This window comes from Meleagris gallopavo, chromosome 4 (genome assembly GCF_905368555.1).
Source record: "Meleagris gallopavo chromosome 4, MGAL_WU_HG_1.1, whole genome shotgun sequence".
Lineage (NCBI taxonomy): Eukaryota > Metazoa > Chordata > Aves > Galliformes > Phasianidae > Meleagris > Meleagris gallopavo.
Window position 1 is genome coordinate 12,693,863 of NC_139407.1, and position 12,370 is coordinate 12,706,232.

General features: G+C 35.7%; 1 protein-coding gene across 4 annotated transcripts in view; it reads left to right on the forward strand.

The window, feature by feature from the left end:
• The window catches only part of DCLK2 (doublecortin like kinase 2), a 78,121-nt gene that overhangs the window by 15,997 nt on the left and 49,754 nt on the right, over nucleotides 1-12,370 (forward strand). For all 4 annotated transcript variants that reach the window (XR_014882841.1, XR_014882842.1, XM_010709572.4 and 1 more), the window contains exon 2: nucleotides 924-1,258. Coding sequence is in view for 2 of the 4 variants with exons in the window: in XM_010709572.4 (XP_010707874.2) it covers nucleotides 924-1,258 (335 nt within the window). In the remaining 2 variants the exon portion in view is untranslated. The remainder of the gene's footprint in view (nucleotides 1-923; nucleotides 1,259-12,370) is intronic.

A 12,370-nucleotide genomic window follows, 5' to 3' on the forward strand; every position in this document is an offset into this window, starting at 1 on the left:
CCAACAACAGAACAAGGGGCAATGGGTACAAACTGGAACATAGGAATTTCAATACGAACATGAAAAAAAAATCACTTCTTCATTTTTATAGTGACAGAGCACTGAAACAGGCTGTCCAGAGAGGCTGTGGAGTCTCCTTCTCTGGAGATATTCAAAACCCACCTGGATGCTTTCCCGTGTAACCTACTATAGGGAACCTGCTTTAGCAGACAGTTTGGACTAGATGGTCTCCAGAGGTCTCTTCCAACACTTATAATTCTGTGATTCTTCAAGTTCATGTTGCTGTTTATGGAAACATCCTACATGCATGAGAAAATTAAGACTCTTTAGTTTTGCATCATGGCTGGTTCAAGTACTTTGATGTAAGGGTTTGAATTACTAACTGCTAATAAAGTGTTTTATAGTTTTTTTTGCTTATATGGTTATTGGTTTGTATTCTCACCTTCCTTCTTCTGAGGAGATATCGGAAATGCATGCTTTGAACTAGGAAAGAAAACAAAGTATAGTTACCCTTTTTTTATTCCCATAGTTTCAGTCTCATTTGTGGCCGCACTGGAAGCTGTTGGTCTAAAAAGTGTTGACCGCATTTCAACAGTGTATCCTTGGTACAAAGTCAATGTATAACTTCTCGTGGTCAGGTATCTTCAGATGCTCACATTCTGCTCTCTTTCAAAAGAAATGAGAAATATTTTCAACCTCCTCGTTATCCTTTGTTGCGTTTCACTGCTTAACCAGAGGTCTTTTGTAACTTCTCTGAGAGTAGTGCTTGGATAGAGTTTGGCTAATTTACCAACCTTCATTTAAAATGATCTGCAGTTGGAATACAGAGAAACCACTGCTTGTGACAAAGCTGTTATTTTTAAATTGATAAAAATAACTGCAAGATCTTCTAAATTAAGAAAATGTCATCTTTTCTTTTTCAGGTGAAAGTTACGTTTGTGCATCCAATGAACCATATCGGAAAGTCGATTATACCAAGAATGTCAATCCAAACTGGTGTGTAAACATAAGGACCGGATCCACTCGATCCCTGACATCTCTGACGTCCACAAAGAGTGAAGTGAAGGAGAGTAAAGATTTCATTAAACCCAAATTGGTGACTGTTATTAGGAGTGGAGTAAAACCACGAAAAGCTGTAAGAATTCTGCTGAATAAGAAGACTGCTCACTCCTTTGAACAAGTCTTGACTGACATCACAGAAGCCATTAAGTTAGATTCGGGTGTAGTCAAGAGACTTTGTACACTGGATGGAAAGCAGGTAAGAGATTGAATTGTTGTGAAAATCTAACAATTATGAGTTACTCTAATTAAGCTTGTTTTTATAACTTAAGTTCTCATTACTATATAGACTTTAACCTGCTTCTGAATATGAATAATTAAGTAAACAGCTTATTTTTTCATTTCTATTCAAAATATCTAGAAAAAAAAATGTTAAAATTCTCTCCACTGCAAAAGAAATGACTACTTTAAGTAAAAGAAAAAACACTTTTTCATACACTGTGTTGTATTGCTAAACTAAGTGCTTATTGATTATTTTCAGTAATTTATTTTCACTTGAAATTTTTGAAAGTAAACTGTTTAAAATACACATTTTCAGAAGCAGAGTCGTATTTTGAGACTACTGCATGGTGTTACGGGGTATATGAAAAATATTGCTGTCCTCTTCCACTTCACTGCTACAGTTTACTATTTAATGAACAAAAATACTGGAATGTCATCCTGGATACAGTAATTAAGATTGCTAAAGCCAAGAATTTTATCTGAAATAGTATTTCACAGGTGATGTTTGTAGCTTTACTTTTAGTTTTAAAATGGCAAAAACATGCTGTTGAGATTAATGACACAGTTGGTCTTTTATTCTAACCCAGAAATACAAAGGAGTGACCCATAGAATATTGTTCTGCACCAGGTAAAAGTGTCAGTAATACATTAGCTGTTTATCTGTCTGGCTAGTGAGTCAGCCTTTTGTGTAGCAGGACTGTGACAACTGACGCCTTTATTTGACACTGATACAGAACTTCGACAGCTTTGTGAGTCTAGTAACGCAGAGCAATGTAGGCTGCAAAGTAGATCATGTTTGATACCTGGACTATGTTATCGTTGACTAAATAGCGGGATCCTTGCTCATTCAAAAGGTATTTTTGCATATCCACGTATCTGTATGTTTTCATGTGCTACTTCTAAAGGTTTTGATTTTGTTTAAGGAGAACAGGGAACTTGTTTTGCTCGAGAGATTTATAATAGTAGTGGTCCTATGGACCACCGAAGAAGCACCTTTTCCACGTTGAAAGTTGCTAAATAACGTATTGCAGAAAAAGTACACTGATTCAAATAATCTGCATGTGAGGTATTTCTCTCTGGTTAGCTGTGTACTACAGATACACTTTCTATATTTAATTCTTGGAAAGAAGTACTTTTGTTCATTAGTATTAAATAGTGAAACAAATATGTAAATGAGAATCCTGATAAATGATATCTGCAGGCACTATCATATGCTCTTTAGTTCTTCTAATTGTTTTATATTGTGGATTTGTTGGTTTTCTGTTTTTCTTTTTTTTTTTAATTAGATTTGTTAATTACTTTTTTTTTTTTTACAGGAGAATCCTTTCCAAGAATGTGCTTTGCTTTTTAAAAGTCCTGAAATGTGATTTAGTCATGTTTAATTTAATTCACTGTAAAATAGCTTAGAGAATATTTACTCTACAATAATTATTTTCTCCTGCCCATGAAGTCTTCTGTTACTGTCCCATAAAAGAGTTACTTTATTTTCTCAGGCAAATAGTTTAAAAAGATTTGGGAAGAATCACAAAGACAACTGCTGCTATTTGGAGGCTCAGTTCAGATTCACTGATATGAATTACTGATACAGTAGAAACTCATTAATCTGCATTTATGTGGTAGTTGCAGTGGGGCATCAGGGAGCAATAAAATTAACCAACTTGCGGTCATAAATTAAATTTCACATGTTGCTTGCATATTAGTGTTACTCATGATGGACAATGACTGTCTTCAGTTTACAGTCAGGACAAGTAATCTTAATGAATGCTTCAAAACAAGCGTAAGTTTTCTTATTGCTACGCAATCTCTCTTCCTGCCTTTGTTTGGTAACAAGACTTAAATTGCAAACATACGTATTTTCAAGCAGAATAGAGTAATTCCTACATCTTCAAAAAGCAGCCTGCACATATCCTTACTGCAGGCTCGTTACTACTTCATCTCCACATCAACTGTGTGCATTTGGAAGAAGAGACTTCTGCTCTTCCAATTAGGCCTTGGGAAGGAGCCTTTCCTTGCACAGCCATAGCGTAATTCTGATTTAAGGGATCTTGTGATCTAGTGCCCCAGGTGGAAGACCTATGACTTTAGACACCAGGATAATAAAAACTGCTTTCTGCTTCTCTAGGCAGATAGAGATGTCTGGGGACCATTTGAGGGAAAACAAGAATGACAAAGCAAATGGCTGACCCCAGTTTGAGGCAAAGAGACTGACTTTCTTTGTTTACTGCTGGTATACATTAGAGGTTGGCGCCCAAGGACTTCGTAGGGTTTGGCAAATAAAGAGTTGCTTTGCTGCCAATTACCAATTGGTGGAAATTTCTGAGCCTATTTTCTCTAATGTGGTAATTGCTTATTCTTCTAAATCTGCAAGGAAGGCAAATCTTTTATGCCGTCCTATTGTTGGCACAGCTTGAAAGGCAACCATTTAAAAAAAAAAAGCACTCTGTAAATGGCTACATTCTTATAAATGTAGCTCTTGTGATTCTCAAGGTTCTCTCCCCACCCCCACTTATTTTAACTCTGAGGAAATACCAATTATTTTCTTTTCTTCCTTTTTCTGAGGCAGTATGTTTAAGTTGTATGTGGAATTGATGCTGAAATTCAAGAGTTTAAACACGCATGTGTAGAATTCGTATCCTTTTATTAGGAATTGTATGGTTCTCATTAACTATGGGACAATTTTTTTTTTCTGTTGATGTATATAATATGGTAGTATGAAATGAAAATAACAGCTAGTGATCTATGAATTAATCTTGTTTTTAATTTTAACAGTACAATGGAAATGATGTCTACAACATAAGTTTTGTGTACTCATCTGACTTTCTCTTTGCTATAGCAAGGTCTGATAATAGCAACACAGACAGCAACATTCATCTCACTTATTTTCCTTGATTACTTTGTATGAAGGCAGACAATTATTTAGCTTTAAATTGTAAGATTTTATAACATTTAGAAGGATTACTTTTGTCACCAGATATATCATAAATGGGTGATATGATTTGAAGGATTAGCACTGGATAGTCTCCAGTAAAGAATCTCATCTAACTATATTTAGGCAAAATTTGCCATCTCTTTTGTTAAGCAGCTAGCATTTAAAAAAAAATTCCCAAAACTTTTTGATTGGTTCTGAGGAAAAATAGTCTCATAAAAGTAACTAGGCTTTTACTTTGCTTTGCTGGCTTCTGCCATTCCAGTTTTTGTTGTTCTGACATTGAGGTGTTCCTAATATTTTTGTCTGAACAGAGTGCTTTGCTTACTTGGATGGATTTTCCTTTTTCTGTTCTTTTCTGGGATCTGTCACTTCTCTACTGTGAAGCAAGGACAGTCACACTGAAGCTTCTGCAGTTGCGAAGTTAACCCTTTGATATCTCCAAAGATAATGGAGCATTTCTATCTTGCTTATAAAACTTCAGTAACAATTCTTGCAAAGGAGAAGGTAGCAACCTAACATATAGGACTTCGAAGCATATATTATTTGTTACCAAAAAAAAATTGAAATCTTCACTCCAGGAAGTCAATGACTTTTCAAGCTTGCATTGTATTGCAGTTTAATGGATGAAAGTCTGTAACAAGATTGAAAAGGTAGACGAGCCATCTAAACTATACTCCATTCCCAAAATAATGAGACTATACCACAGCTAAAACATACTTTTTTTTTTAAAGGCCTCTTTTTGATGGGCCACGAAGATATTGGTGGATCTCTTTGAAATCAAAAGCTCTGTAATTTTGATTACTCCTTGTATGTAAATGGATAATTAAAGTTAGCATATTATATTTTTAAGTATTTATCAGACTGCTCATGCTCTTTTCCCCACTATTTTTTTTTTTCTCTCATTGTCTCGTGACAGTTTTGGAAGTTCTCAGTAGAGAAATGGTAGCATATATAAAATTCATTTTGAATTTAGTTTGTAGAGGTAATTCTAAGTGATCAACTGCAGCTGTTAAGATACCCATCAGAGATGGCAGGTCTTAACAGAAACTGAAAGCATTCAGTAGGAGAGACATTAAAGGCTTACAGCTTATCAAATCTAGAGGGTAAATATTTGCTCTAAAATTCATATGAATGAAGAGGGCATTTCTGTTTTCAGTAAACAAAGGCTGTCTACAGCTTTGGAAGAACTGCTGAGCTAGAGAAAAAAGAATAAAAATTTGAATGCCAGTAAACATTAAAGTATTCAAGTATATACACCTGCATGCCAGAGTAAAATCCATAGAGCAAGAGTTATGGTTTATAGTAAACCCAGTGCTAACAAACCTCATCCACCATTTGAAAAATGTGACTTAGGGGAAGACGGTCTTATACTAGAGTCTAGAATTGTTTCAGAGAGTAACCATGGAGAGATGCCTGTCTATTGGGTATAGGATAAAAGTCATACGAGTGTAAGAAAAACAAAATAATTTAAGTGGCCCAGTTGTTGAGGAAATCCTGTGACAGGAAAAAGAGTTCATCCATGGATACTGCAATGCAGTTTTTTTTTTTTTTTGCTGTTGTGGTTTTTCCTTCAGACTTGCAGTTGGTAGGCTCAGAACTGGAATCAGTGGTTATTTATTGCTAGAGGGAAGGAGGAAATAGTGTACTCAAACAGAGGAGAGAATTTTGGCCTCCATCCATGGATATAGAAATTTTCCCATCTGTGGTTATTTATGGAAGGCAGTGTTATCTGAAACTATCCCAAAATTAACTGTGCCCTGACATGGAAGCAGAGATCTGAAAAATAACCTAAATTTGAAAATGCACCTGCAACATTTTTCCACCTATAGATCTCGTCAGGGAACACTTTCCAAAGTAACTTCATTTAATGTAGTCACACAAAGGCCACAGGTAGGTAGTGTGTTGTTCAGGATTTACCTTAAGTAATTATTTACAGCTTTTACCATAGTGGTCATAGGATCATTACCATTCTGAAGAGAAATGAAAATGAAATAAATTGAAAATACAAAATAGTAAGGATTTTGCTTAAAAGTATCAATATAATGATGCTGAAGATATTAAAGATGAACAGGAAAAAATGACCATCTAATGAGTCATCTAAGATGAGCATCCTAAACTGGCAGTAAACAATCATGCTGAGTAAGCTCATTAGCTTTGTTGCATCTGCAAAAAATTAAGGTCATGCCACATGAAACAGCCACAGTCAAATGCTGAAAAACAACTTGGCTTTCTGAAACAGAAGTATTGGCAATTTATTTGGAGGAAGGAGATATATGAGAAGAAACCTGTGTATCCTTACTTTCTGGAAATAAAAGCCTTAAAATAGAATGCAGATAAATGAATAACGTATGCCTCCTTCCTTTCCTTCCTCCCCCAGGGATACATAATTCTAGCTTTGGGGATATGATGTAGGAGTACTCAGAATATCATGGCTCAGGTCCACGGAGTGCAGATTTAATCATTTCCAGCAAGGTAAGGCTTAGATAAATAATCAGTAGTCCCCACTGCCATCAAACTGACAGATTAGTGAAGAGAGATGTTAAATTAACAGGATATTTGTCGAAAAGAATATAAAACCAGACCCTGATAGAAAGTCACCACTTCTAAATTAGAGAACAGTAGAAAAAAAAGCTGATATTTTAACTAAAAGCAAGCATATGCGTAGTGCTAAAAACTGGCATCCAACTTGCCAGAGTCTTTCTGGATCCACAATCCACAGAGAGGATAAATCCTGCTGGGTTTTCAGTTTGTCTGTGCACTTCAAGAGCTGACAGCACATAATACAAATGACAGGCTTCACAGTGTGGGAAACAATCACTGCAAAAACAGTGCTGTCACCAACAGAAACACTGAATCTTTGCTGATGTATGATTACAATAATTTCAATACTGGTTTACAGTGTGTAGATGTTAGAATAAATGAAGGGTATGCAGTCATTGTCTACCATCTGCCACACTAAGATGAAATCACATGACTTGGAAACTAAACCTTGGGAATTTGTTGTGTCCCGCTGAGCCTGGCCATTAACAGATAATTAGTCTGGTTTTTAAAAAAAAAATCTTTTGAATTCGTTCTGCAGCTGTCATATGCTAGATTAGAACTTGTTTCATAGGTCCATTCTTACTTGGAGATCTTTAATTTTTTTTTCCTTCAGCTACATTATCCCTTTTTTTTTTTTTTTACTTCAGAAAAGAGTTTTTCGATTATCAAACCTAAATATGCAGACTTCTCTTTAAGAAGTCTGCTACACCTTACACTACAACTGCATTTGAAAGAGATTGTAGACTGAATTTTCTCTGTTCCTCTTCATAGTAGCCTGTGAACAGACTTGCTAGTTTTGAGATGCGTCTTTCAGGTTGTCACATTGATGGATCTGTTATACTAGCTGCTGCTTGGTTGGCTGGAATCAGATTGTCTGTCTCTTAAGTCTTCTGAAACAGTAATACTAAATTTTCCTTTTCTTCTAGATTTATACCAGTCATTAACAAAAATTCCATTCTCACCCGTACGAAACTAATGGTAAAAAACATGAAGTCAGTCAGAAAGTAAAGGGAATAGTCATCTTCAATGTTTAAAATATTAGTACCTGATTGATTTGCAGTGAACCTTTAAGCAGTAATCGGGAGATGGGAGGAAAGTAAGAAGTACTGGCCAACTTTTTAAATAAAAGAGCTTCCCATTAATGCCCCTATATGCAGACTGAAATTTTAAGCTTTGCAAAGGATGATAGTATCTTTCTCTGGAGGCAGTGAAGTTTAGCATTCTCATAGCACCTCTGACACAAAGTCGGCCACAGTCATCTTCTGTAGCAAAAGCATGCCATTCATGTTGTGTTCTTAAATGCTTGTTTGGCCCATATTGATGTTTTGGTTATTGATATATGGTACAGGGACTCTGCAATAGTGGGAGACTTTTATACTAAAATATTCCAGGAGAAAACAAAGGATATAAACAACTTATAACCTATAGGACTAGTTAGAGTTTTGGACAGTATTCAGTAGTGGTGTTTCTTAGTTTTGTCTGTCTCATCTCTAATCTCCAACTCATCTACTATTTTCAGTAAAGGAATTTAGTTCTAGATAAAGTTGAAATATAGGCACACAAAAGAAGGGCTGGGTACTAGAGAGCCAGAATATTCCTTGGAAGTAATTTATGAAGGAGCCATTTTCTTGCTTGCTGAGAACTTGCAGTTTCTCTTTTAAAGAAGTCAAAGGATCTGGTTGATTTAAATAGGAATTAAATTGAACAAAATTTAAGCATAGGTAAACATGATGTGGGGCCTTAGTTAAGAACTTTTTTTGTTCTTCCCATATTTTGCAAGGGGTTATTGCAGACACTTCGAATATGCCTATATGTTTGTACAGAAAGACATCTAACAACAACTAGCTCTGGCCTGTATAGGTTACAGACCTGGAGGTGGTCCGTGTCTGGTTGCAGACTTCCTGATAATGCACCTACTTACTATTAGCTAGGTAGAGACACTCTTATTCATACAAGTATATAATGCTTTTTGAGGCAGGCAGTATTAAGGTTCTATTGTTAAGAGAATCCAAACATACCATGTATATTTAGTGATACTTATCAGATTTCTGTGAGGGTAGAAGAGAAACAATTTATTTTTTCTTAATTTCCTCTTCAGTCTCTCTTTTTATGAGTGCTCCTAAGTGCGTATCAGTATGAGAAAACTTCTATTTAGTGTTTTTTCTTCTGATTTATTTGCTTCACTGCTAAGTTTCAAAACTTTTCTCACTTTCCTATGGTAATGAAGAATAACTTTAATGACGGATACGTGATTGAGTGGATGGGTATCACCCTTCATGAAACTCACATATCATGACCATATAACTTTCATTTTTGGATTAGCTGTACTAATAAATGAATTTTCTAATATATATATTTAAATTATTTTTCATCTCTATATCATGCTTCTAACAAACTACATTATAGGTATTCTGAATGTTTGGCTACTAGATTTCCCCAGAATCTGGGGCAGTTTTCATGTTACATGCACTCATGTTACACCTGGGAATAACTGTCCAGTCAATGTACAACCTGTTCAGCCCTAGAACAAAAAGGGACATCCTGGCTGAGAATTTTCAGTTGGAATTGGTAATCTAATATGCTTCATGTCCAGAATGTTTCCATTGAATGCCCACTATGTCATCATCATTTATACTGTTTGCCACAAATCCACCCTCAGCACCTGTAATGGACTGAACACTGCTTACCAATCATTAAGATTTTGTGACTTTGTGTTTTACAGAGAAAGAATGATCAAGAGTGTTGATGAAATTCTTGCCCCCTACATTGCCACATAACTTTAGATGGTATAACACTGTAACACGATAGAAAACACACCAATAATAGCAGGGTAGCAAAGCCCTAAGTTGCAGCAAGTGAGGATAAGCCCAAACAGCTAAGGACGCAGAATCAAAAGAAAAAATCTTCTTACCCTTGGAAAGCCTCAGGTACACAGGGTCTCCAGCAAGAAACCCTCATCTCCACTGCCAACCTGTAAGTGAGGTCTGGATCCTGGCTCCACCTCTTATACTCACTCAGGAACATTGCATGCACCTGAGCTCCCCCCGGGTTGGCCCTTTCTTCCACCAGGTGCTCAATCACTGCTTCAGGCTATGACTTATTTCTGCTACAGATTGACTTTTCCAAAATTATCCTAGAAACTAGGTGAGGCTCTAGCTTTCTGAACAAAGAGGACACTATATCTGACATGGAATAACTAAATGATATCCCCATGCCACATTTGGCTTGATACTTGATGAGTGTAGGAAGGAGCATAGTGCTAAGAAGCTTCTCACTATAATAAAGTGTCCCTGAAGCTCCAGGGCATATGCTGGCAAATGTATCTGTCCCTGGCTGACACCCATAAAAGCTCTGCTACACTGTGTAAATACAGTAGCATATTTGTAATATTTGTGTAAATGGATACTAAAAAACTTAATTATACTTTGTATTACTTACAGCATAATGCAGTAAAAAATCAGTACTGTAAGCAGGGGAATTCTAAGAGTAAGATGATGAACAGCTGATGAGACCTGACTCATAAAGTGTCACTACAGTTCTGTATTCATTTCTCTTTGTTTTTACATGAAAACAAAAAAGAATCCATGCAGTTTCAAAATCAAAGACACGGCTGGAATAAACAGACAATTTATTTCTTTTAGCCCCCAAAATCTTTACTAAAAGGATTTGTTCTTAGTTATTTGAGAAATTAGAATCTCATCGCAGTCTCCTGTCATATACTATCAAAAAAACTACCCAGGGAAATGGTGCAGTCTAAGATACAAAGATGGTGTTGTGAAGTGTTTTGTGTCTCAGAAGGTTTAATTTCTTATTTTAACTAGAAGCTTTGCTATAGATTTGTTAGTACTTTTTTAAAATACACAAATATGTTTTCTACTTATTTTAGAATATTTGTCTTTCGTACGTATTTTTTCTTATGTTTATCTTCTGAAATGTTTAATTTAAAAATACCTCAGTATTTATTTCTGTAATCCTACAATGTGACGGAAAATAATAATAGCAAGGTACAGAAATCTTTGATTATTACAAATCAGGATAAGCCCAAACACAGCAGCCAAGGACACAAAAACAAAGGAAGAAAAACTACTTACCTTTAGAAGGTCTGAGGTGCACAGGGATCTCCCACAAGAGACCATCCCCTCTCCTGCCAACCCTTAAATAAGGTCTGGGAAGGGGTGTATCCTGGCTCCACCCCTGCTACTCACTCAGGTACATTGCCTGCAGCTGATCTCCCCTAGGTTGGTCCTGCCTTCCTACCAGATACTCAGTCACTGGTTCAGGCTGTGACTTAGCATTCCCACTACAATATCCAAGCAACTTCTCTTTCTTTGTCTACTTCTTACTGAATATACAAAATTTAGAATGGCATTATAATAAATGAGTGACTAAGGGTGGTTAGTACTGTTTCTTGTGAATTGTAGGTGCTTAGGTGGAATTTCCAAAATAAATCTCATAGCTTGTTTGCACATTTTGTGAGGTGAGAGGTTTTATTCCAGGAGCATTTAGTTTAGAACTTTATTTGTCATCACAGTACGTGAACCTATTTTATTTATGTTGTTGGTGTATGTACATCATAATATCTAGGAGATACAAAATAAATGCTAATAGTAGGAGAGTGCCTTAGTCATAATATTGTGGGAAAATTTTCATGATAAAAACTGTATGAAGAGATGTGCAAGTAATAGGTCAGCAAGACAGATTTAAGAACATTTAAGTTTTTTTGTTTTTTTTTTTTTTTTGCTATGTTTTTTAGAAAATTATTCATGCTCATTGAATACCTATATAACTAAAGATGAGAATGACTGACACTACAGATCTACTAATGGAAATTAAAAGACCTACCTAAATCCAATTTGAGCCAATGCAAATCAAACGACAGAAACAAAATTATCAGAAGCACTGATGTGTTCTGTACTTGTAAAACTGATTACTATAGCACCTTTCTTAATCTTATCTGAAACTTTCAAGAAGTCTTTTTCTAAGTCCTTACTAAAAAAATTAAGTAAAATGAAACAAAACACCTCTTGTCATGAAGCTATGAAAATATGATTCCTGCTGAGGCAGGAATGGTAGAAAAAACCCTGAAGTCATTTTTATCAACTTAAAACACAGTAGGCCTCAAGAATGAAGAGTAGGACACCAAAGCTACTAGTAGCCCAGCCTCTGTGATTGTTATTTCCTGCTTACACTGAGGGGAAAATTCCTGTGTAACATCCTAGATGACCCGTCTTCATCTCTTGGGAGATGAGAACAAGCCCAATAGTGCTTAAACATATGTCTGAAAAGGAAGACTTCAGTTTATCCATCCATAATAAAAACTATCAGTAACATCAGTACTAAAACTAGCTTTCATTAATTTAGTTCTGTCACCAGGGATTTCCCTACATATTTGCATAGCATTTGGTTTTTCAAAATCATCTCTTTTAAGAGAAGGAAAGAGAAGTCCATGTTATCCATCCATCATCCATGTTAGGATGATGCTGTCACATACAAACTATTTCTACCAACTGTCCTAGTTACAAAAGATAAAATTATAATTAAAATTGTCAACTGGTAAGCAAAGGAAAACAAGAAGCATACATGCTCTGTTTTCTCTCAAGCGTTTGGACAAAAGTACTC